Source organism: Cetorhinus maximus, chromosome 15 (genome assembly GCF_964194155.1).
Source record: "Cetorhinus maximus chromosome 15, sCetMax3.hap1.1, whole genome shotgun sequence".
NCBI lineage: Eukaryota > Metazoa > Chordata > Chondrichthyes > Lamniformes > Cetorhinidae > Cetorhinus > Cetorhinus maximus.
Genome location: NC_135893.1, coordinates 88,105,951 through 88,127,729, shown reverse-complemented (window position 1 = coordinate 88,127,729; position 21,779 = coordinate 88,105,951). Strand labels below are relative to the sequence as shown.

Here is a 21,779-nt window from a genome sequence, read left to right as displayed (position 1 = left end):
GGGAAATCTAGAACTGGGGGCACAATTTCAGAGTAAGAGTTCTCCCATTTAAGAGGGAGATGAGGAGGAATTTCTCTCTCAGTCATTAGTCTGGAATTCTCTTCCCCAGTGAGCAATGGAGGCTGGGTCATTGAATACATTCAAGGCAGAGTTAGACAGATTTTTGATATGCGAGGGAGCCAAGGGTTGTGGGGGAAGGCAAGAAAGTGGAGTTATGGCCACAATCAGATCAGTCACGTTCTAACCACTGTGGTCTATATATAAGAACGTAAGTGTAATTGCTGACAATCCGTACTACTAACATTTTTAATCATCAAAAGTGATGTGATAGAAATCTATCAAGCTCTGGGTTAATTTTGCAATTGCTACTGAGCAGAGGTGATTTGTCTGGTCCAGAAGATCTAGCATTGATAAGTGGGTGAGCTGTTTCCTTCAGCTACAAATCCTGCTCCCCACATGGAATAATTATATAAAATAGATAGCCGTTTGCTGGTACAGAACTTGAGTATTACAGAAAAAAGAGACATGTCTAAGCTTTTTGTCTTGCACTCATCAGGGCACTTGCAAGAATACCAATAAAAGGGGAAAACAATTATTTATACTATATGTGAAGAGTGGTTAACAAATGGCATTGCCATGGAGAATGCACCTTTGATGGTGACTGACAGTTAACTGCCAAGCATTGTTTGAAATTTAAACCAGGCAGCTTGACCCTGATTGGTCAAGACATTGCCCTGAGGAATGAGTCAACAAATGGCTGTCACTTATTTTGTTTAGTTGAAAGGATTTAATTGAAACATATCAGATTCTGAATGGCCTTGACAGGGTAGATGCTGAGAAGATCTTCCCCACTCACAGGGGAAATCTAGAACTGGGGGCACAATTTCAGAGTAAGAGTTCTCCCATTTAAGAGGGAGATGAGGAGGAATTTCTCTCTCAGTCATTAGTCTGGAATTCTCTTCCCCAGTGAGCAATGGAGGCTGGGTCATTGAATACATTCAAGGCAGAGTTAGACAGATTTTTGATATGCGAGGGAGCCAAGGGTTGTGGGGGAAGGCAAGAAAGTGGAGTTATGGCCACAATCAGATCAGTCACGTTCTAACCACTGTGGTCTATATATAAGAACGTAAGTGTAATTGCTGACAATCCGTACTACTAACATTTTTAATCATCAAAAGTGATGTGATAGAAATCTATCAAGCTCTGGGTTAATTTTGCAATTGCTACTGAGCAGAGGTGATTTGTCTGGTCCAGAAGATCTAGCATTGATAAGTGGGTGAGCTGTTTCCTTCAGCTACAAATCCTGCTCCCCACATGGAATAATTATATAAAATAGATAGCCGTTTGCTGGTACAGAACTTGAGTATTACAGAAAAAAGAGACATGTCTAAGCTTTTTGTCTTGCACTCATCAGGGCACTTGCAAGAATACCAATAAAAGGGGAAAACAATTATTTATACTATATGTGAAGAGTGGTTAACAAATGGCATTGCCATGGAGAATGCACCTTTGATGGTGACTGACAGTTAACTGCCAAGCATTGTTTGAAATTTAAACCAGGCAGCTTGACCCTGATTGGTCAAGACATTGCCCTGAGGAATGAGTCAACAAATGGCTGTCACTTATTTTGTTTAGTTGAAATAGGTACAATGTGTGTACATGTAGCTTCCAGTACATGCAAATATGCCACACTGCAAGCCCAATTGACAATCTTAAATTGGTTGTCAGTGTAATTGTTAGCACATTGAGGATTATTTAGCAAATGTTGTCCAATCGCAGAATCACATCTAATGTTGGACACAATGAGGAGAATTTTCCCCATGTCGGGCGGGCCATGCGCGACTGGGTGCGGGCAGGTGTGGACCCGATCGCCCCCCACAATCGGGTCCACGCCACTATTTTACCTGGGCGGACCAATTAAGGCCCACCCAGCGTAGTTCACGACTCCCGTGTATAGCAGGAGTGGGTGGGCGGCCTTTGCAAGGCTGCTGGAAGAAGAGCACATCAGAGGGGCAATGTGCCTGATGCAAGTCCGAAGGGTAGGCCATCGGGGCAGGCCAGGCCATTAGGGCAGGCCAGGTCGGAGGGTAGGCCAGTGAGGCAGTATGCCCCTCATTCTTCTGACGAGTGCCTAGCTGCCCTCCTGGAGGAGGTGGCAGCGTGGCAAGAGGTCCTCCTTCTGAGGGACAGGAGGTGGAGGCCTCTCCACCTGACCAAATGTGCGTGGGAGTGTGTGAATCCTTCACTGCATGTATCCCTCGCTGGGTGTGCCAGCAGATATTGCCTATGCCCAGTTCACCCTGAGGGTGTTGAGCTAGGATGTGTTCTGCATCCGCAGCGTGTGACGCTGACACCCAGAGTATGGAATGGGGTTGAAAGCCAAGGGTCTGCACCTAAGCAGAGTGCTGGAACTGCAAAGCATGTCAAAGTCAGAGTGCTAACATGCTGGGAGGGGAGCTTCCAGTTGGCGAGGCACCAATCCATCTGCTGGTGTTTGTGCTCCATGTGCTTGTGCCTCCTTTGCTTAGCAAAGTCACAACTTGTGGTGCCACATGTGAAGGAGGCAGCATTTGGGCAATGGGGTGGGGGGTGGGGGGGCGGTGGTGTGGTCAGTCCTGGCTTGTTTGGGAGAGTGTGATGAAGAACTGGAGTCCTGCAATGTCCCACTCTGGCTTGGTTGGCAGGGACTCAATGCTCTTCTCTCCTTGTCAGGAGAACACTGCGCACAATGCCTCTGAATGAATGCAGACTGGTGGAGGGCAGGCCCAGTTGGCCAACCCAATGGCTTGCGAGCAGCAGGCCATGGATCTGGAGAGATGCCTTGCCCTAAGGTCCACCAGTGAGGCTGGGGTGCCACGGGGAAGTATGTTTGGTGAGCATTCAGGTCACCACGTGTGTCACAGAAGCCATGGCAGTGCTGAATGCTCAGTGACTGAAGTTAGCAACATGGGTTGACCATTGATTATGGAAGGATGAACACATAAATGATCCAGGGGAGGGGCATGCAAGTTGACGTTGTCTGCACTATAACTAATGTCCTGTTTCTTTTTTTCAGCATCGCTGGAGCAGGGCCGGGAGGAGGAGGCAGAGGGCCCACCTCTCACCCCTGAAGCCCCAGAGCAAATCCACTCACCGGTGTCACACAATCTCAGCCAGGCAGGCACCAGTGCAGATACGAGCACTTCTGTGGGAATTAGATATTCGGCTAGTGTCCTGGGGCATGGCAGTGAGGGCACTTCACACTTGCTTGAGGTGTGGGCAGAGACAGAGTGCCCAGGGCGCTGCCAGTCGGAAGACTGCTGGGGACCAGGTACATGCTCGGTCGGTGGCTGATGTGCCTCTGGAGTCAGCAAATGCAGGAAGCGAAGCGGGGTATGTGGGACGATCTGGCGGAGATACTTGAGGCTATATGTGGCATGGCGCCCGTGCTTGTGTCCACTTGGAGCACCACCGATGCAGTGAGCTTAATGGCTGAGCGCCATGCTTCCTCCATGGAAAGAGTGGCAACTCTTGAGAGGCTTCTCCAGGAGACCAATCGGGGCGTCCTGGGGTTGCGCTCGTACCTGCAAGCCCTCACAGCAGCATTGGCCTCAGCTGGTTAGTGCCAGTGTGGGAGATGGTTTGGGCACCAAGTATCCCAGCTTGGTGCCCATCCATCTACGGTGAGCAGGGAGGTCCGAAGTGACCTCACACTGGCTGTTTGTCATCTCTGCGGGCTCCTCTCAGGGCACTCTGGATGAGGGCAGCAGCTCCTCTGCCAGTGACCATGGCATCTGATGAGGCTGCAGCGAACGGGGAGGAGCCAGCTGTGGAACTGGCAGCTCCCTTCCAGGTGGGGCCATCAAATGCTCCATGGGCCAGAGGACGTCCTCCAAGGTCATCAAAGCCAAAAGAACAGCCCAGTGAGAAGGCTATCTCAGATGCCAGTTCCAGTGAGGGGGACAACACCCAGACCTGTTTATTCCTACTCTTTGTTTCCTGTCTGCCAACCAATTTTCTATCCATCTCAATACACTACCCCCAATCCCATGCACTTTAATTTTACATGCTAATCTCTTATGTGGGACTTTGTTGAAAGCCTTCTGAAAGTCCAAATAAACCACATCCACTGGCTCCCCCTCATCAATTCTACTAGTTACATTCTCGAAAAATTCCAGTAGACTTGTCAAGCATGATTTCCCTTTCGTAAATCCATGCTGACTCTGTCCGATTCAGCTACTGTTTTCCCAGTGCTCAGCTATTAAATTTTTAATAATGGACTCTAGAATTTTCCCCACTACCAACGTCAGGCTGAGGGGTCTATACTTCCCTCTACCTCCCTTTTTAAATAGTGGGGTTACATTAGCTACCCTCCAATCTGTAGGATACAGAGTCTACAGAATCTTGGAAGATGACCACCAATGCATCCACTATTTCTAGGGCCACTTCCTTAAGTACTCTGGGGATGTAGATTATCAGGCCCTGGGGAATTATCGGCCTTCAATCCCATCAATTTCTCCAGCACCATTTCCCTACTAATACTGATTTCTTTCAGTTCCTCCCTCTCACTAAATCCTGTGTTCCCCAACGTTTCTGGTATGTTATGTGTGTCCTCCTTTGTGAAGACAGAACCAAAGTATGTATTTAGTTGGTCAGCCATTTCTTTGTTCCCCATTATAAATTCCCCTGTTTCTGATTGTAAGGGACCGACGTTTGCCTTCATTAATTTTTTTCTCTTCGCATACCAATAGAAACTTTTACAGTCCATTTTTATGTTCCTTGCAAGCTTACTCTCGTACTCTATTTTCCCCTTCTTAATCAATCCCTTGGTCCTCCTTTGCTGAATTCTAAAGGTCTGTTGAATCCTCAGGTCTGTTGTTTTTTCTGGCCAATTTGTATGCCTCTTCCTTGGATCTAATACTATCTCTAATTTCCCTTGTAAGCCATGGTTTGGCCACCTTTCCTATTTTACTTTTGCGCCAGACAGGAATAAACAATTGTTGCAGTTCACCCATGCGCTCTTTGAATGTTTGCCATTGTCTATCCACCGTCATCCCTTTAAGTAACGTTTCCAAATCCATCTTAGCCAACTCGCGTCTCATATCATCGTAGTTTCCTTTATTAAGATTCAGGACCCTTGTCTCAGAATCAACTACATCACTTTCCATCTTGATGAAGAATTCCATCATGTTATGGTCGCTCATCCCCAAGGGGCCTCGTACAACTAGATTGCCAATTATTCCTTTCTTATTACACAATACCCAGTCGAGGATGGCCTGTTGCCTAGTTGGTTCCTCAACATATTGGTCCAGAAAACCATCTTGTATACACTCCAGGAATTCCTCCTCTATGGTATTGTTACTAATTTGATTTGCCCAATCTATATGCAGATTAAAGTCACCCATAATTACAGATGTTCCTTTATTGCATGCGTCTCTAATTTCCTGTTTTAATGCCATTCCCAACATCACCACTACAGTTTGGGGGTCTATATACAACCTCCACTAACGTTTTTTGCCCTTAGTGTTTCTCAGCTCTACCCATACAGATTCCACATCGTCGGAAGCTAATATCTTTCCTCACTATTGCGTTAATTTCCTCTTTAACCAGCAATGCAACTCCACCGCCTTTTCCTTTTTGTCTGTCCTTCCTAAATACTGAATACGCTTGGATTTCAGTTCCCATCCCTGGCCACCCTGCAGCCATGTCTCCGTAATCCCAACTATATCATACCTGTTTACATCTTTTTGTGTGTTTAATTCATCCACCTTATTGCGAATGCTCCTTGCGTTAAGGCACAAAGCCTTAAGGCTTGTCTTTTTAACATTACTTGTCCCATTCCCACTATTTTTCACTGAGGCCCTGTTTGATTCTTGCCTTTGATTTCTCTGCCTATCACTTTTCTTATTCCCCTTTCTGTCTTTTGTTCTTGTCCATGATCCCTCCTCCTCTGACTCCTTGCATAGGTTCCCATCCCCTGTCATTTTAATTTAAACCCTCCTCAAACACTCTAACAAATATTCCCCCTAGGGCATCAGTCCCGGTCCTGCCCAGGTGTAACCCGTCTAGTTTGTACTGATCCCACCTCCCCCAGAACCGATCCCAATGTCCCAGGAACCTGAAACCCTCCCCTTTACACTATCTCTTCAGCCACATATTCATTTGATGTATCCTGCTATTTCTACCCTGACTAGCACATGGCACTGGTAGTAATCTCAGGATAACTACCTTTGAGGTCCTATTTTTCAACTTACTTCCTAACTCCCTATATTCTGCTTTTAGGACTTCATCCCTTTTTTTAAACCTATGTCATTTGTACCAATGTGTACCACGACCACAGGCTGTTCACCCTTCCCCTTCAGAATGTCCTGTAGCCGCTCTGGGACACCCTTGATGCTAGCACCAGGGAGGCAACATACCATCCTGGAGTTTCGTTTGCGGCCACAGAAACACCTACCTATTCCCCTTACAATTGAATCCTCTATAACTATTGCATTCCCACACGTTTTACTCCACCCGTGCAGCAGAGCCACCTGTGGTGCAACGAATTTGGCTGTTGCTGCTCTCCCCTGAGAGGCCATTCCCCCCAACAGTATCCAAAGTGGTATATCTGTTCTGCAGGGGAATAGCCACAGAGGATTCCTGCACTACCTGCCTAGTCCTCTTGCTCTGTCTGGTGGCCACCCATTCCCTTCCTGCCTGTGGACTCTTAGCCTGCGGTGTGACCATCCCTCTATATGTGTTATCCACGATACTCTCTGCCTCACAGATGCTCCAGCCGCCACTCCAGCTCCAAAACCCGGGCTTCCAGGAGCTGCAGCTGGAGACACTTCCTGCACACATCTTGGCCCCGGGCACTGGAAATGTCCACAGCTTCCCACATAGAGCAGGAGGAGCATACCATGGCTTTGAGCTCTCGTGCCATGACTTACATCTTTGAATTAAATTAAACCTTTTGGAAGATAATTAATATCAATTACTCTAGGGCCCTTCTTCCCTGCTCCTCACTGTTAGAGAATATAGCCCTTGCAAACGATGAACCACAAAATAAGACCTTAAAAACTATAAGCAATAAAAGTAGTAAATACTTACCCGACCATACTCATGGTACTCAAAGGATCACCTCGTTCCCTCCTCAGCTCCTCCCTCAGTCACCAAACTCCAACTTAAGCACTCTACTGCAGTCCAGAGCAGCACTCTACTGCAGACAAAATCAGCACTGTAAGATGGCCTGTTTTTATACTCACTGAATCTAGCCTCTGAAAACCTGTTTAAGCCAGTTATCTAATTAACTAGTTGTAGCTGTAAGCAGAGCCTGTATAAGCCCTGTTTTAAAGCTGGCCTAAAACTCACCTGCTTCCAGTCCAAACAGCAACTTTCAGTTAATTACTAAATTAAAGCAAGACTAGACTTTAGATAGTATGACATGGTTAGTGCATTTACTTACTGATCTACTGAGAGACGATTCATATTTTTCCGATTCCAGTTTAGCAGTGGTAAATAAATAAAACTGTGACCTTTCGAATTTGGGAACAAAGTTATCATTGATGTGCTTGATATTGCAGATCATCTGCTAGGGATTGAATAATTTCTGCAGAAGCAAGTATGGTTCTCTTAAGGTACTTGATGCCTTAAGTCCATGCAGTTGATTGGATTGAGGGCAACCAGCAATGATTCAAGCTCTTTTAGATTTCATGTTGCTGCTCTGTAGAGAGGGAGAAACCTATGTTTTAAATTATTATCTGTCCTATTGCAACTGTACCTAAGTATCTAATTTTAAAAATCGAGCAATAGTTTATCAAAGAAAATTCCTTGTGGAAAGTAAAGGCAATCTATCTTGAGTCTTACACATTGTGTTTGAGTAATGCCTCTGATCTCAAGATCCTCTTTAAGAACACACATTCTAATACATACGCTAGCACTGTGATTAAAGTGCAACTCTAGCAGCTATAGTAAACTAATCCTCTACCATCACGCTTAAAGTAATATATCCATTCTCTTCCTACTCCTCCTTCCACCAGGGCTGAAACTGAATCTAGATTGAATAATGTATCTGTATATTGACGCTAACTTTTCTAAACATGTAGGATAATGACCTGTAAAACATTTTTCCCAAAGTGACTTACGTCAGGAAAGAAACTGTTTTGATAACAAATAGAGTGTAGAGTAAATGAATACTTCACATCCCATGTGAGACATCCCATTAAGTAACCTTTCTACATGTACAAGTTCTGAAAATTTCATGGAACAAAACATTTTGACAAAAAGTATATTGGGGCTAAGATATATCTCGATTTCAATTCATAAAATTGCTTAGTTTGTGCTTCACTTACGAAAGTTTTGGAGTGTTGCCTTTTCTGTTATTACAGTTGTAAGTCGGGCATATGAAGATATGGGATGGAACTTCCTGAGGCCCTGGTCCACTGATGAGGCCTTGGGAAGATATGGGTGACATCAGAAATCTCACGTAGTTTGCCTAAGTTTTTCTAACTCCTGTGAGCTTGAGCCTGACAGTGGCAAGGGGCTCAAAAAGTTTATATGCATAATATTTATGGTGTGATATGCAATTTTAACAGCATTGTATTCCTCCTTGTTTCCATCTGTATTTTACTTATTGATTGTGACATTTATTTTTAAAAAGAATCAGCTCCATAGATAATTCTGATTTTAGAAGAATTGTGATAGTTCTCCTTGTTGATTCTACATGTGTAAAACATGACACAAAATAACTGGAAATCAAAAACCATGGGAGCTTGAAATTTAAAAAGCTGAAAGTATCCTTGTGTATCCAGACTTGAAATCCTACCCACAAACTAGGATGTTTCATTGTTGGGCTTTAGAAAGAAAACCATTGGTCTATTGTTCATTTTTTTTCAGAGCAAAGAATATTGGAAGAGGAAATATTAATATGTTTTAGTTGACTGAAAGAGAAGAAAAGAACTAACAGAGAGGTCTCTAGATTGACATTTTTTTTTCGCATAGGTCTACGTAAACGGAGAATGGGTTACGAACATTGGAGAAGGAGGCAGTTTTGGAGAGCTTGCTCTGATCTATGGCACTCCAAGAGCAGCAACTGTCAAGGCCAAGACAGACCTCAAGCTGTGGGGAATTGACAGGGACAGCTACAGGCGCATTCTAATGGTCTGTCTTAAATTACATTGTCATTTTCCATTTTGCAACAGTTTCAGGGATCAGTTGATTTTTAAAAAATCCTTTGTCTGAAACTGCAAGTTCAAAAGTTACTGTGAATAAACTATTTGACTGTTTTTCTCAATTAATTCCTGAAACATGTAAACCTTTAATTGATTTAGAATTTTGCATGACTAAGGAACATTTTGAATTTGTTTTTTTACATGTTCATTTACAAACAGTCCACTGAATAATCTTATAATTGTGTTCATCATTATTCAAACAAAATTATTTGTGCACATCAAAATAGTCAGGTATAAAATGTATCTGATTATTTCATACAAATATAAAATATGGTGCCTGAATTGTACTGTGGACATCGTAAATGGGAAAAAAATCTCATTATAAAAAATTGAACTGACAGCTAAATAATTGGAAATTAATTTGCTTGATTTTATATAAAAATGACATTTTGGAACACCTAATATGAAGTTTTCTATTGCTAAAATAGAAGTACACACCTTCTAAATTATATATAAACTGAAATGAAGTACAGCTGAGTTTTCTACCATGAATAACTACTTATTATTGCACTCTTGGGCTAGACTCTTGTCTGTGTTCAGTGTAGTTTCAGATTTTTCACCTTTCTATAACCATTTCCTTCCACCAGACCATAATGTGTGTTATGGGAAGGTAACAAAACATATTGCCACTTGATGAAATAAAGGAGCCCTGAAGTCCGTTGCCATTGACTTTCTGAGTACTGAGAACCATCATCACTGTTAATGTTCAGGGAATAGCTCTTAACTATGGCAAAGTATAATAGCTATTGATTTCTACTATTAATGGTAAAATGTTGATTATTTTCAATGATACTTTGTCACCTTGATAATTTGGTGACAGGTTGCTGGTGCACCAGCTTTCCATGCACCTTAATGGTCACATACTGGTTTGTGCTTGGAAGATTTTAACGGGTAAATTACAAATCTTGACCCAGCTTCAAAGGAGAACGTCTGACAAAGGTGGGGTATTTAGCACAAAAGGAGAGAGGAAGAAAAACTGGTTAGCAAGAATTTTGAGCTGCTTCATTTTACTTTCTCACAGAAAATTACAGAAAGGCAGTGGAGAGGATTTGGCCTAAGTTAACTTTTCCTACCTCTCAGCTCTCAGTTAGATGAATCTTTATTCAAGTGAAGAGTGAGAATAGCTCTTTTGGTAATAGCATCAGATTTCAAAACTGAATACTTCTCAGCCCAAAACTTTTGCAAGATGAGGTTACAGCAGAGTATGCTGAAAAACATTTTACTTTCTCATTCTAAGGGCTTTAATCCAGAGTTGAAAACTTTATTGACGTATCTTGAGGGAGTATAAAAATAAACTGCAGGTCCTTTCTGATATGTTATTAAATTGCTTTATGCATTATTTGAATTTCAGTTTTGTTTTAAACGCAAGATTTATATTTTCACATCATCCATTCGATTCACTCGTCAAAAAGCACAATAATGAATTAAAATTTGGTGGAGAATACACCAGGGTGTTTCTTTTTCATTTTCTCCATTATTTCACAAAAAGGAAAATTTGTGGAATTAAAAAGTATCAAATACCCTTGTAGTATTGTATAGTATTCTCAAAAATGTAAATGCCATCATTATAGGGATAACTTTCTACCTTTGCACTCTTGACAGGGCATCTCATCAGCCAGAAATGCATGTTGGAACTTGAGGCACACACTATGGAGAGTCTTCCAGCCATTCATTTGAGTGTATCAGAATTCATGATATGCCCTCTTGGAAGTTCCCCATCAGGAGTGAAAAGTTGGGCGCTATCCTTTACATCTTAAATCCAAACTCATTTTTGTTTTGAAAACCTTTTAAATCCAAAGTTCTTAAAACAAAATCTTGCTTTAATTACGTAATAGTATGGCGACCACTGCTGAAGTTGGGTTAAAGTTAAGCACAAACTTGTTCATATTTCTAGAATAGCCACCCTGCAGAGCTAAATTATATACATATTTCTAATGTATAACTCTATACTAATTATTCTAAAATCATCTATACTTCAATGATTTGGTGGGTATAACAACTTTAAAATGCCCTTAACATAAAAACCATCCAATGCAATGCACAGGTATGTATGGAAAACTGACAGCAAGCATGGAAAGGAGAGTGTAGGAAACAGGATACAACTGAAACCTTAGCAAAAGGGATGGATTTTGAAGTGGGTGAGAGGTGTTAGAAAAATTTAAGGAAAGAATTCCAGATATTGGACCCAAGTGGCAGAGAGGAATACATATGAGGTCAAAGTCGAGGAATACAGGGAGGCAGGTGGGGGAAGGGAGCATGGATTTGGGGCTAGAGGAATTTGCAGAGAATTCCTGCATGGCTTCATGGATGAAGCCATGCAGGAATTAAAGACAACAACAAAACTCTTAAATTTATGTAAAAAGCAAAATACTGCGGATGCTAGAAATCTGACAAAATAAAGTACTGGAAAAACTCAGCAGGACTGGCAGCATCTGTGGAGAGAGAAACAGTTAACATTTTGAGTCTTATGATCCTTCTTCGGAACTTTAAATTTATGGCATTGGGTTTGGGGAGCCAATGTGGATCAGCACAGGTGGGAATGATGAACAAGTATGACGTGGTGCAGAACAGGTTAAATAGTTTAGAGAAATTGGAGTTATTGGAGGCTGGAGGATGGCAAACCAGCAAGGAGAGTGTTTGGGTACTTGAGCCAGGAGGTAGTGAATTCTTGTTATGTGTATGAAGTAGAGGTGATCTTTGTGATGGAGAGGGTTTGGAGTTTGAACTTCTGGCTGCACAGGTCATCAAGATTGTGAACAGTCTGGTTCAGCCTGAGATAGTCGCTGGGCATGGGTGAAATTAATGGTAAGGGTATGGAATTTGTGGTGAATCGAGGTAATGAACTCAGCCTTCCTAGCACTGAGCTGGAGGAAACTGAATCACCCAAAACTGGATGAGAAACTAGCAATCTTATAGCACGGAGGCAGTTGAGGCATTGATAGAGGTGGTGGTGGCATTGAACTAAATGCTATCACACACAAATTTGACCTGTGACTTAGCCAGTTTCCAAATCTTGGTTGTTAGTTGCCATCTGAGTGAAAAAATTGGAATGAGAATTGTTCCTACAACATTTTCATCTACTTTCTGGTGCAGGCTCAGAACATCATTGGTGGAGGCTTTGGCGAGGGGTTACTTGCATTTATGACCCAGATGGTGTGTAGCCTAAAAACTAAGAAAAGGGCTGCTAAGGGAAGAAATTAGACACCATACAACAATTAATTGGCATATTCTTATCCTGTGCATTAAAAATTAGTTCTAAACATGATGGGTAGAATCGTCCGGTCCCATTGGCTTCGAGCATCAAGGCGGGCGGGGTGGGGGTAATATGGCAAGAAGGCCAAAAATTGGTTTCTTGCTGTCATGAAACCAGTTTGCGATCATCAGCTCCACCCATCATTGGTGGGCTGCATCTGCGGCCGCCGCCACACATCGGGAACCTAATTTTAATACTTTAGCATCTCATTATAAGCCCTGCTCACTGGAATCACCCCATGCTGGACCATCAGGGCACCGACGTGTTTCACAACTGTCCATAAGCAATGTGCACCTGACGACCTGAATTTTGAGGAGGTTAGTGCACACAACCTTGCGCAGCACTTGCAAGCGTGTCCATAGGACTTCAAGGAAGAGGCGCCGCGCATCTGGGGCGAGCACAGGCAAGTCGCTTTTTCCCGGATGGCTTTCAGTGTGGTGCCGGGGCAAGGGCTGCAGTGCGGGTCAGGCCGGGGGGGGGTTGGTAGTGAGGGTGCAAGGCAGAACAGATTGAAGGATGTACTCAAGTACATGCCGGGGGTGGTGGAAGAGTGGGGTGGTGAGGGAAGCGGCCACGCACTTGGAAAAGCTTGTCAAAAGTGAGCATTCTTCCAAAGCTTTTCTGCCCACTCAAGCAATGCAAAAGCATGGAAGTGCCACCAAACACTCCAGAACTTTTTACTCCTCGGGCGAAGGTTGCAAATTAATATGCGTTTTAGGGGGCAGCTGAGCAATTGGCCAACTAGACAAGTTGTAGAATCCCTTTGCAAAAGGTAGCCATAGCGCAGTCACTGCCATGGGGGTGGTCACAGCCCCTTCCAGTGCCTTTATTAAGGTTTGGACCGGTATCCATCATAGTTCAAGCTAATATTGCAGCCATACAGTGTGGGTTAGGAAAATGTCTGCGCCTGAGCTGAGAGCGCAGCATGTAGTGCAGTGACCGAAGCTGATGCCAATCGGTCAAGTGGAGTGAGGCGGAGGTGGCTGGGGTTCAGACAGCCAGTGAGCACACTACACACTGGCCATCCAAGTGGTGGCCAGCACTCTCCTGCATGCGTGAAGGGGCCTTCAGATTTAACCAAGAGACGTTCTTATGACCCCTACGCTAACCCACGCATCTCTTTTACCCTGCAGGAGGAGAACATCAGGATCATGGGGCCTGGTGATTTAGTGATATGCCTCATGGCTTATAGTGAGCAAAAAAGAAGAAGAACGCGGCAGAGGTGCCTGGCTCAGCAAAGGGAGGAGCACCTCCCTCAAGATGAAGGGGGGTGCTGTGCACGCAGCTGAAGATCCACAACATGCTGTTGCTCATAGGTGCTTCACTAGATCCAGGGCCTGTAGGCGGAGCTTGTCATTGCTGCAGATGACTGAGAACCAGTGTCTGCGAAACTGCGCATGTCTAGGGAACTGGTTGGTCACATATGCCACGTGCTGCAGGATTTGGCACCATGGGGACATGGAGGGCCTCCACTGTCAGTGGCCGTGAAAGTGACCACGGCACTCAATTTTTACACTGGTGGCTCCTTTCAAGAGCCCAGTGTGAGATCTGACAAATCTCCAGGCACAGGTGTATCAAGGAGGTCACAGATTGCCATCTTCACAAAGGCACAGAACTTTGTGCATTTTGCCTGGGATGAGGAAAGCCAGGAAGCAAGAGCGCTTCTGGTTTTCCACAAATGCAGAATGGCATCGACTGCTCATGTGGTGCTTAGATCTCCGTGGCAATAAGCAGTCAAAAAGGTCAACCGCAAGGGCTACCACTCGCTGAGTGTTCAGCTGGTCTGCAACCACCACAAACACATCCTATAGGTCTGCGCACGATTCCCAGTGAGTGTCCAGGACTCATACATACTTAGCAGGTCTCAGATGCCTGACATCTTCCAGGGCCTAGAGAGGCTGCAATGTTGGCTCCTCGGGGACAGGGGCTACCCACAGAGGACGTGGCTGATGACACCTGTGAGGTGGCCTCAGACTGCAGCAGAGCAAAGTATAATGAGGCTCGTGCCGCAATCCAGACTTGGTGGAGCAAATGATAGGCATTTTGAAAATGAGGTTCCGGTGCCTTGACAGGTCTGGTGGAGCACTGCAATACAGTCCGCCAAGGACGTCACGCGTCAGCGTCACTTGCTATGCATTACACTACCTGGCACTGCAACAGGGGGAAGACCTGGCTCAGGAGGAGATGGAAGAGCTGCACGCCTCGTCCGATGAGATGGATGACGATGATGAGGTCCTCGAAGGCAAGGATGCCGACAATGTGGCCATTGCACTGGTCAGACCAGGCAGGCGTGCTCGGGAGGCCCCCATTGCCACAAGAATCGTGGAGGATAATGATGAGATGTAGTGAGGACAGTTCTGACATCCTCACCTTGCATCTGTGAGCGTTTGACTCCTGTGTGGCTGATAGCAGTGCACATACTCTCAGTGCTCAGGCTCATATCATGGCGATGCAGCAGAGGCTCTAATAGTCACTAGATTCCAGGAGGATGATGACAACATGCAGTTCCATAGATCTTCATATTGCCTCTGTGAATGTCTGACTCGCGTCTAGCAGCTCGCTTGCGCTCTGTGATCAGGGTCATATCATGGAGATGCACCTGTGAAACTTTAAATGCACCTGATCCTTTGTTAGCCTTCAGCACCTGACCCCTTCATGAGAATACTGTCACCGGTCACAGATGCTGAACAGATGGGGGGCCAGCCCCACCTCAAAGGTGCTGAGAGCACTTAGAGAGAATGACGGAACTCTGTGACACCTGCCCACAACACTCTGGTAGCTACGACAAGCACCGTCGAGGTGCAGGCATCACTGATGTGTCCAGTGAGTGGGAAGCCGGACCATCACTTTGGTTTGAAGGTTACATACTGCACAGGGAAGCGGCCTGGGACTGAGACATCTGCCTTTATCTTGTGCAGGAACCAAGGTTTCACACGTGAGTGACACGAACACTGCCCATCATAACAAGGAGCCATAGGCAAGGAGACATTCTTGGGAGTTTACTTACAATAGTGAACATTATGTACAAGTGATTAACACCTGCGCCCAGGCTGTGCAACTACGTCTTCTTAACCGGGGTCGAGTTGTGGTCATAAACCAGCTGATTGCCACCATGTTGTGGTACCGGCTGGTCACTTTGACCCCTCCCCCCAACTGTGTCACAAAAATCCAGAGAATGCTCATCAACTTCTTCTGGGACAAAAGATTGTACTGGGTTACTGCTGAGGTTCTGAATCTCCCACTTAGGGAGGGCGGTCAGACGCTGGTGTGCCTTTGCACCCAGGTGGCGACTTTCCGCCTTCAGGCCCTGCAGCGATACCTTTACGTTGAGCCTCCTCCGAGATGGTGTGCCCTGGCGACGTATTTCTTCTGCCAGGTGCACGGCCTGAATTATGACATGCAGCTCCTGTTTATAGACCTGAGGGGCCTTCGTGGCTCCTTGCAGGCGTTACCCGTCTTTTACCAGGACCTGATCAAAGTCGGGAACATGGTCGCCTCGCGACGCAGCTCTCCCCCGTCAGGATTAGCGGCTATCGTCAGAGAGCCGCTGCTCAGGAATCCGCCCCTCCGTCTTTTTCAGTGGCTGGCGGAGAGGAAAGCTGCTGGGGTAACCAGGATCGGGGACGTGCTGGGTGGCAGAGGAGTGGGCTGGATGCTTCCGCAGGAGTTGGCGCATCATGCGTCCTTGGGCATCTGGCTCGTGGCCGATGCCATTCAAGACCTTAGGACGGTCGTGCTCGGTCCCAACATTATACTGGGTCTCAAGGTGGCCCAGGTGCGCGGTGGTCTTCAGTCTGAACGTTCCCCTGTTTGGACGGAATTCCACATTGGCCCCAAATCCCAAGCCCTCCCTCGGGTGCTGGTGCCCCGCAATATGTGCCGCCTTGGGGAAATGCTCCCTGTGTCATTTAGCACGGCGCGGAGGGGTTTCCTGTATGTACTGCTGCTGCATACCCTTCACTTCCTTGCCCTTGCCCGCTGCCTGGACACGCCCTGGCGTGCCTTGTTGCCGTCCGGCGGCGGAGGTCCCCGTTGGGAGGCCCTCTACGGAGGTGTCCTCCCGCTTTCCATCGGGGACCTGGGGTGGAGGGTATTGCATGCAGCAGTCCCCTACAATCGAAGGATGTATCGGTTCACGGATTCCCGAGATACCTGCCCTTTTTGCGATCTTGTGGAGTCCATGAACCACGTTTATATCGGGTGTTGTAGGCTGCACTCCCTTTTCAATTATTTAAAAAACCTTTTATTACTGTTTTGTTTGCACTTCAGTCCCATGCTCCTGATCTACGGCCACCCGATGCGGAGGGGGGCCGGGAAGGAGGAGGACCTCCTCGTGAACCTGCTCCTGGGCTTGGCCAAGTTAGCCATTAATAGGTCCTGGCAGCGGGCGATCGAGGGGGTCGTCCCACCCGACTGTTTGGCCATCTTCCGCGGCTACGTTCGCGGCCGGGTGTCCCTGGAGAGGGAGCACGTGGTGTCTGCCGGCACCGTCAAGGCCTTCCATGCCCGGTGGGCACCGGGGGGAGGCTGGGGTGCTTTATCGACTCTCTTAATCACATTTTGATTTGATGTTTGTAAGCTTCCTTTAAACTTTGTCTTTGGTTTTACAGCTAACCTAACTTAGGGGCTGTGTTTACTTTACCCCTTATTTTGTTAACTTAGTTTAATTGTTTGACTCTGAAAGAGTTACATCATCTTAACCTTCCTAACCCTGTTGCTATGACTTGGTGCTCACCTGACATCCACAGCGGAGGTGGAGGCAGCCTGTGATGACCTTGACGGACATCCTCTGGAGGGCCTGGCCTGCTTTGGGTGTCCTGCTGTGGGCCAGCTGCACTCTCCTCAGTCTGTTAATCTGGAGCTGCTGGGGCCACAGGAAGAGGGGATTTGAATCAGCCAGACATACCTGGAGTCACCTAGGTGGATGACCCTAGGCTATCGAGCTGCTGGCCCACCTCCCTGTGGGTGCCTGACGGCCTTTGGCCTACTCCTTGAGGAGAAGGGGAAGCTGGAATGAGATCGAGCTGCACCCCCCGCCCCTCTCTCGTTGACACTGTAGGAGGCCAACTATGGTGTCAGCAATGGACTTCAGTCCGTGGAGCAGTACAGGACCGATGTCCTGGATCAAGGTTTCCATGGTGGCCGTCGTGTTACTAGTGTTCACCTCAGTGCCTTGGCATGCCGGCACTATCACCTCAGACTGAAGCCGGACAGATTCCTCCATCGTGCCTTGCAGTCTGAGGAGTGCAGTGGACATCCCTTCTTGTGTTCCCGAGCTTGCCTTTGCAGCTGCAGCAACTGAGGTATGACCGAGTGCAGAGGCTCCTCATCTGACTTGGACTCAGCAGATTCCTGGCCTCCAGCAGTCCCCCGAGTGCCAGAAACCTGGGAAGCCCTTGTCTCCGCCAGCTGTGGATCAGACAAAGGGATGTGCTCACCAGATTATGACTCTAGAACTAGGTTCCACCGAGGTGTGTGTCTTTGCGCTGGTGGAGGATGTGGGTGAACACTGTGATGAGTCTTCAATTAGGGTGTCATCAGATTCTTCTTCCGAGATGTCTTTTGGACTTGAGTTGAGGACCTGGCCCATGGACCCCCACGTCTGCTCCCCAAATGTGCCCGTGAAGGCATGGCAGGGGACTGTGGAACGGGGTAACTCGCTCACAGCATGGTTGTCTGATCGACATTGCACTGCTGGTTCCTCATTTGGCTAAGCATCACTGTCAGCACAGGAATTGTCCAGATTGTCACGGCCAGCTGGATAACTCTATTTTCAAAGTCTGTGAGGACCTTGATGTCGGGCATTCCTCCACCAGTCTGCGACCTCTCCCTTTTGTTACGTGGCAGCTTGTTCTGCATGAAGACAGATGGAGAGAGTTTAAGCAGGATGCCTGCCAGGCCAGATGAAAAGTATGCCTGGCATGTGTGCATCATGAGTGGTGCCATGGATGAGATGAGGACACAATCCGCAGGAGAGATGAAGGTGTATGTGAGTGTGTGAATGATGATGTCCCTTGAACTTGCAGTGAGTGAGATCCCTGTGGATGTGTGATGGGTTTGTGACTGTGTGAGTTGAGAGTGATGAGAAGAGTGACTTACCCTGGTGAAACGGAGGTCAGTCATCCTCTTTCGGCACTGGGTGGCTGTCCTCTTTTGCAGGCCGTTGGTGCTGATCACTGCTGCCACCGCCTCCCATGCTGGAGTGGTGACCTTGCTTGCTGGTCTTCACCCAGAGCGAGGGTAGAGGACATCACAATGGGCCTCCACTGTGCCCAGTAGGCGCCTGAGGGAGGTGTTGCTAAATTTGAGGGCAACATGTTTCCTTCCTTTGGCAGCCATGACTTTGCAGCAGCTCCCGATCCTTTAGAAAGTACTAGCTTTGCGCAGAGGCACCCTTTAAATATGGCACCTGGATTACTGAAGGCCTGAGGTGACGGCAGGGCGGGTGAATCAGAGCCCTCCCCGCCAGCGATCCGGAGCATTTCCCATGCATGCATTATTAATGAGGCGGGATGAGTCAGGAATGGGATATGGCGCGAAAACCCACCATTGCAGTCGGCAGGTACGATGACTTTTTTTACGCCAATTACCACACTTAGTGCAAGCCTGGGACGATTCCGCCCAATGTTGCATGTACTAAAATGCAATAGTGGTTGTAAAATGTACTATTTGCTTTAATATCCTTGAAACTTTAAATATGCAACTAAAAATGTAACTAAGCTTGATATGTGTTTTTTCACAATAACAAACAAATAAAACCAAGGCAATATTTTACAGTCCTCCCTCTAAGGATTTGGAGATTTTCTTCCTGAATAAATGATCCATAAAACATCACATTTAATTTTTTAGAAGTAATTCAGTTTGCTAGCACATAATTTTCTTTTGCCATATAATTTTGGATCAAAATTATCTCCCGCTATGTTTTTGTAGTGTCTCTCCTCTCCTGCCTACCCTCAGGCAGAAAACAGTACAGAAACCTTAATAATAACCACGTATACACACAAGATTATGTAGAATAACTTTAGGGTATTCAGGTTCAAAGGATGAGTATAACCTGTCAGGCCTCATAAAATTTAAAATGTCAGTGTTGTGACCCTTTGCTATACTGCTTTGCTTCTTTTAGCCTTATAAACAGCCCCTGATGACATACCATGCTTTATGCAGTTAGTAAGTAAAGGTGGCTTAGAATAAGTGAACCTTGTAGGATCATCCATATCTATTGTTTTGGGAAGGTTTGCTGACCTGTATGAATGAGCGTAATTGTTCAAATATGCAATTAAAGGTTAGCAAGGCTGCTGGTTTATGGTGTCTAGTAAGTCAAATTCTGTTTTTATCACATGGGATTCCAGGTGTTTTTGGGGATTGCATTCAGTGATTCCTTCTGTTTTTGTATGAAAATGGAAAACCAGAACTCTTGTTTATAATTTATATAGGGTTTGCTATTCCCTATAATCAAGACTAATTACAGTGACTGAATAAATCAAATTCAGTTTTATTCTTTAGCACCCTGAGGGATTTCCCTGTTTGGGGAGGAGCTTCCTTTCTGTAATTCAGTCTCTTTTTCCATGGGAACCACAAAGCAGTGGTTTTGAAGAAGATCTAAATGAGTTTAATTCATTCTTGATTAATAATCTGAAGTGTGTGCATCACATATCCTTTGCAATCAAATGAGTACTATTTTTTTGTATAGTTAAGAATGAACTTGAAATAAATTTAAATAAGAGATTAACAGCAATTGACCATTTTCTGGTTAAGATGTTTGAATGAACTCAGTTATAAAGTGGTATTCTAACACATTAGATAATGCGAAATTTGGTGCACATTTATCCGGAGGAAAATTGTCATTTTCTTTTGTCAGGTTTGAAAATACGCTTTGGTGTGTCTTCTCTTTTTGCCAAAGTTCTTGCCCAAGGCTTTTATGCTAGATAGCAGATAGATGGGCTTTAACTGCTCAAAAGAAAATAAGTAGCAGCTGCTGAAACAAATCAAATCTACTAACTTTTATATTTTCTTTCTTTTTGATTAGGGTAGCACGCTGAGAAAACGGAAGATGTATGAGGAATTCCTGAGCAAGGTCTCCATTTTGGGTCAGTTGTCAACTGTGGTTAATGCTGGTTATTGCCACACATATAGTTTGTCTGGAGATCAGTCTTTGTTCATACCTAAGCATTTTACTCAAGGGCCAAAAAACACTATCCTGTGGCTGACCTCAAGTAGCCCCTGCGGCACAACGCACAAAGAATGTGAAGTGGTTGACATTTGGGAACTTTTCACACACTGACTACCATCAGTGGAATTCTGTGTCTGAGTTCTATCCTGCAAGGTGTCTGAACTGACTTGTGCTGTTTAATACAAATAGATATACTTGTAATGATTTCATTTGTGGGCAACTGGAAAGAAGGATGGTGTAGTAAATTAGCCCATGACATCAACTGAAATATTTAGTCACAGTCTGATTAAGATGTGAGAATTTATCCCCCAGGAACATGGTGTTACCCTCTTGTGTGTCTTCTCATAGGCTAAGCAAACTAACACAAGAGTTGAGTGGGTTGGCATTCTTTCCTTTAATGCTTCTGTAGTTTGTCAGGCATTCTTAAAGATCCATTTAACTTCTTGCTTAAGATTTTTTTTTTGATTATTTAGCTAACCATGAAATTTGGTCATGATCTAGCCCCTCAGTAATTAAAAAGTAAAGATGTAATCACCACTGATCAATTACCATTAGCAGGATGCAAATTCCATTAGAGGGGGAAAAGACATTGCTACATAACAATGATTCTTTAGCATTGTAATAACACTGTAGTTTCTAAGGTACAGAGAGTGTAAGAAATAATTATAATTGATTAGCATACATCTTCAAATTGACATTAAGTGACCATCTCCCATTATTTATTTTCATTTTTATTAGGCTCGCCTCCTCAACTTTCTGACCAAGGTTCTGTAATTTTTGAAAATTGAATTACATTATTCAGGTGTCTTTTTTTTGTGCAGAGATACTTTTTTTGTAAAACTGCTTGCGTATCTGGTCTAGTGATTGCAGGATGTATCAATAATGTTATAAATATTATGAAAGAGTTTAAGAAGGCTTTATTTCACTTCAGAAATTGTTGTCCAATTAACTTGCTGAAAATACAGGCTATGATCTTTGGTAATATAAATAAAACTTGTTTGTGAAAATACTTCAAGAATTAATCCCCTAAAGTTACATTTGTTTTCAGATCTGTTTATGAAATGAACTTTCCGCCCTTCCATTATTGATAATCAATTAGCCATCAGTATAGGAGGGAACGTTGGGTTTTCGTATCCATGATACATTTTTGATGTCAGGGATGTTT

At 45.1% G+C, this 21,779-nt stretch overlaps 1 protein-coding gene across 1 annotated transcript in view; it reads left to right on the top strand.

The window, feature by feature from the left end:
* The window catches only part of prkar1b (protein kinase, cAMP-dependent, regulatory, type I, beta), a 215,645-nt gene that overhangs the window by 144,192 nt on the left and 49,674 nt on the right, over positions 1–21,779 (top strand). The window contains exons 7-8 of the mRNA XM_078558889.1: positions 8,962–9,120; positions 20,471–20,531. Coding sequence (XP_078415015.1) covers positions 8,962–9,120; positions 20,471–20,531 — 220 coding nt within the window. The remainder of the gene's footprint in view (positions 1–8,961; positions 9,121–20,470; positions 20,532–21,779) is intronic.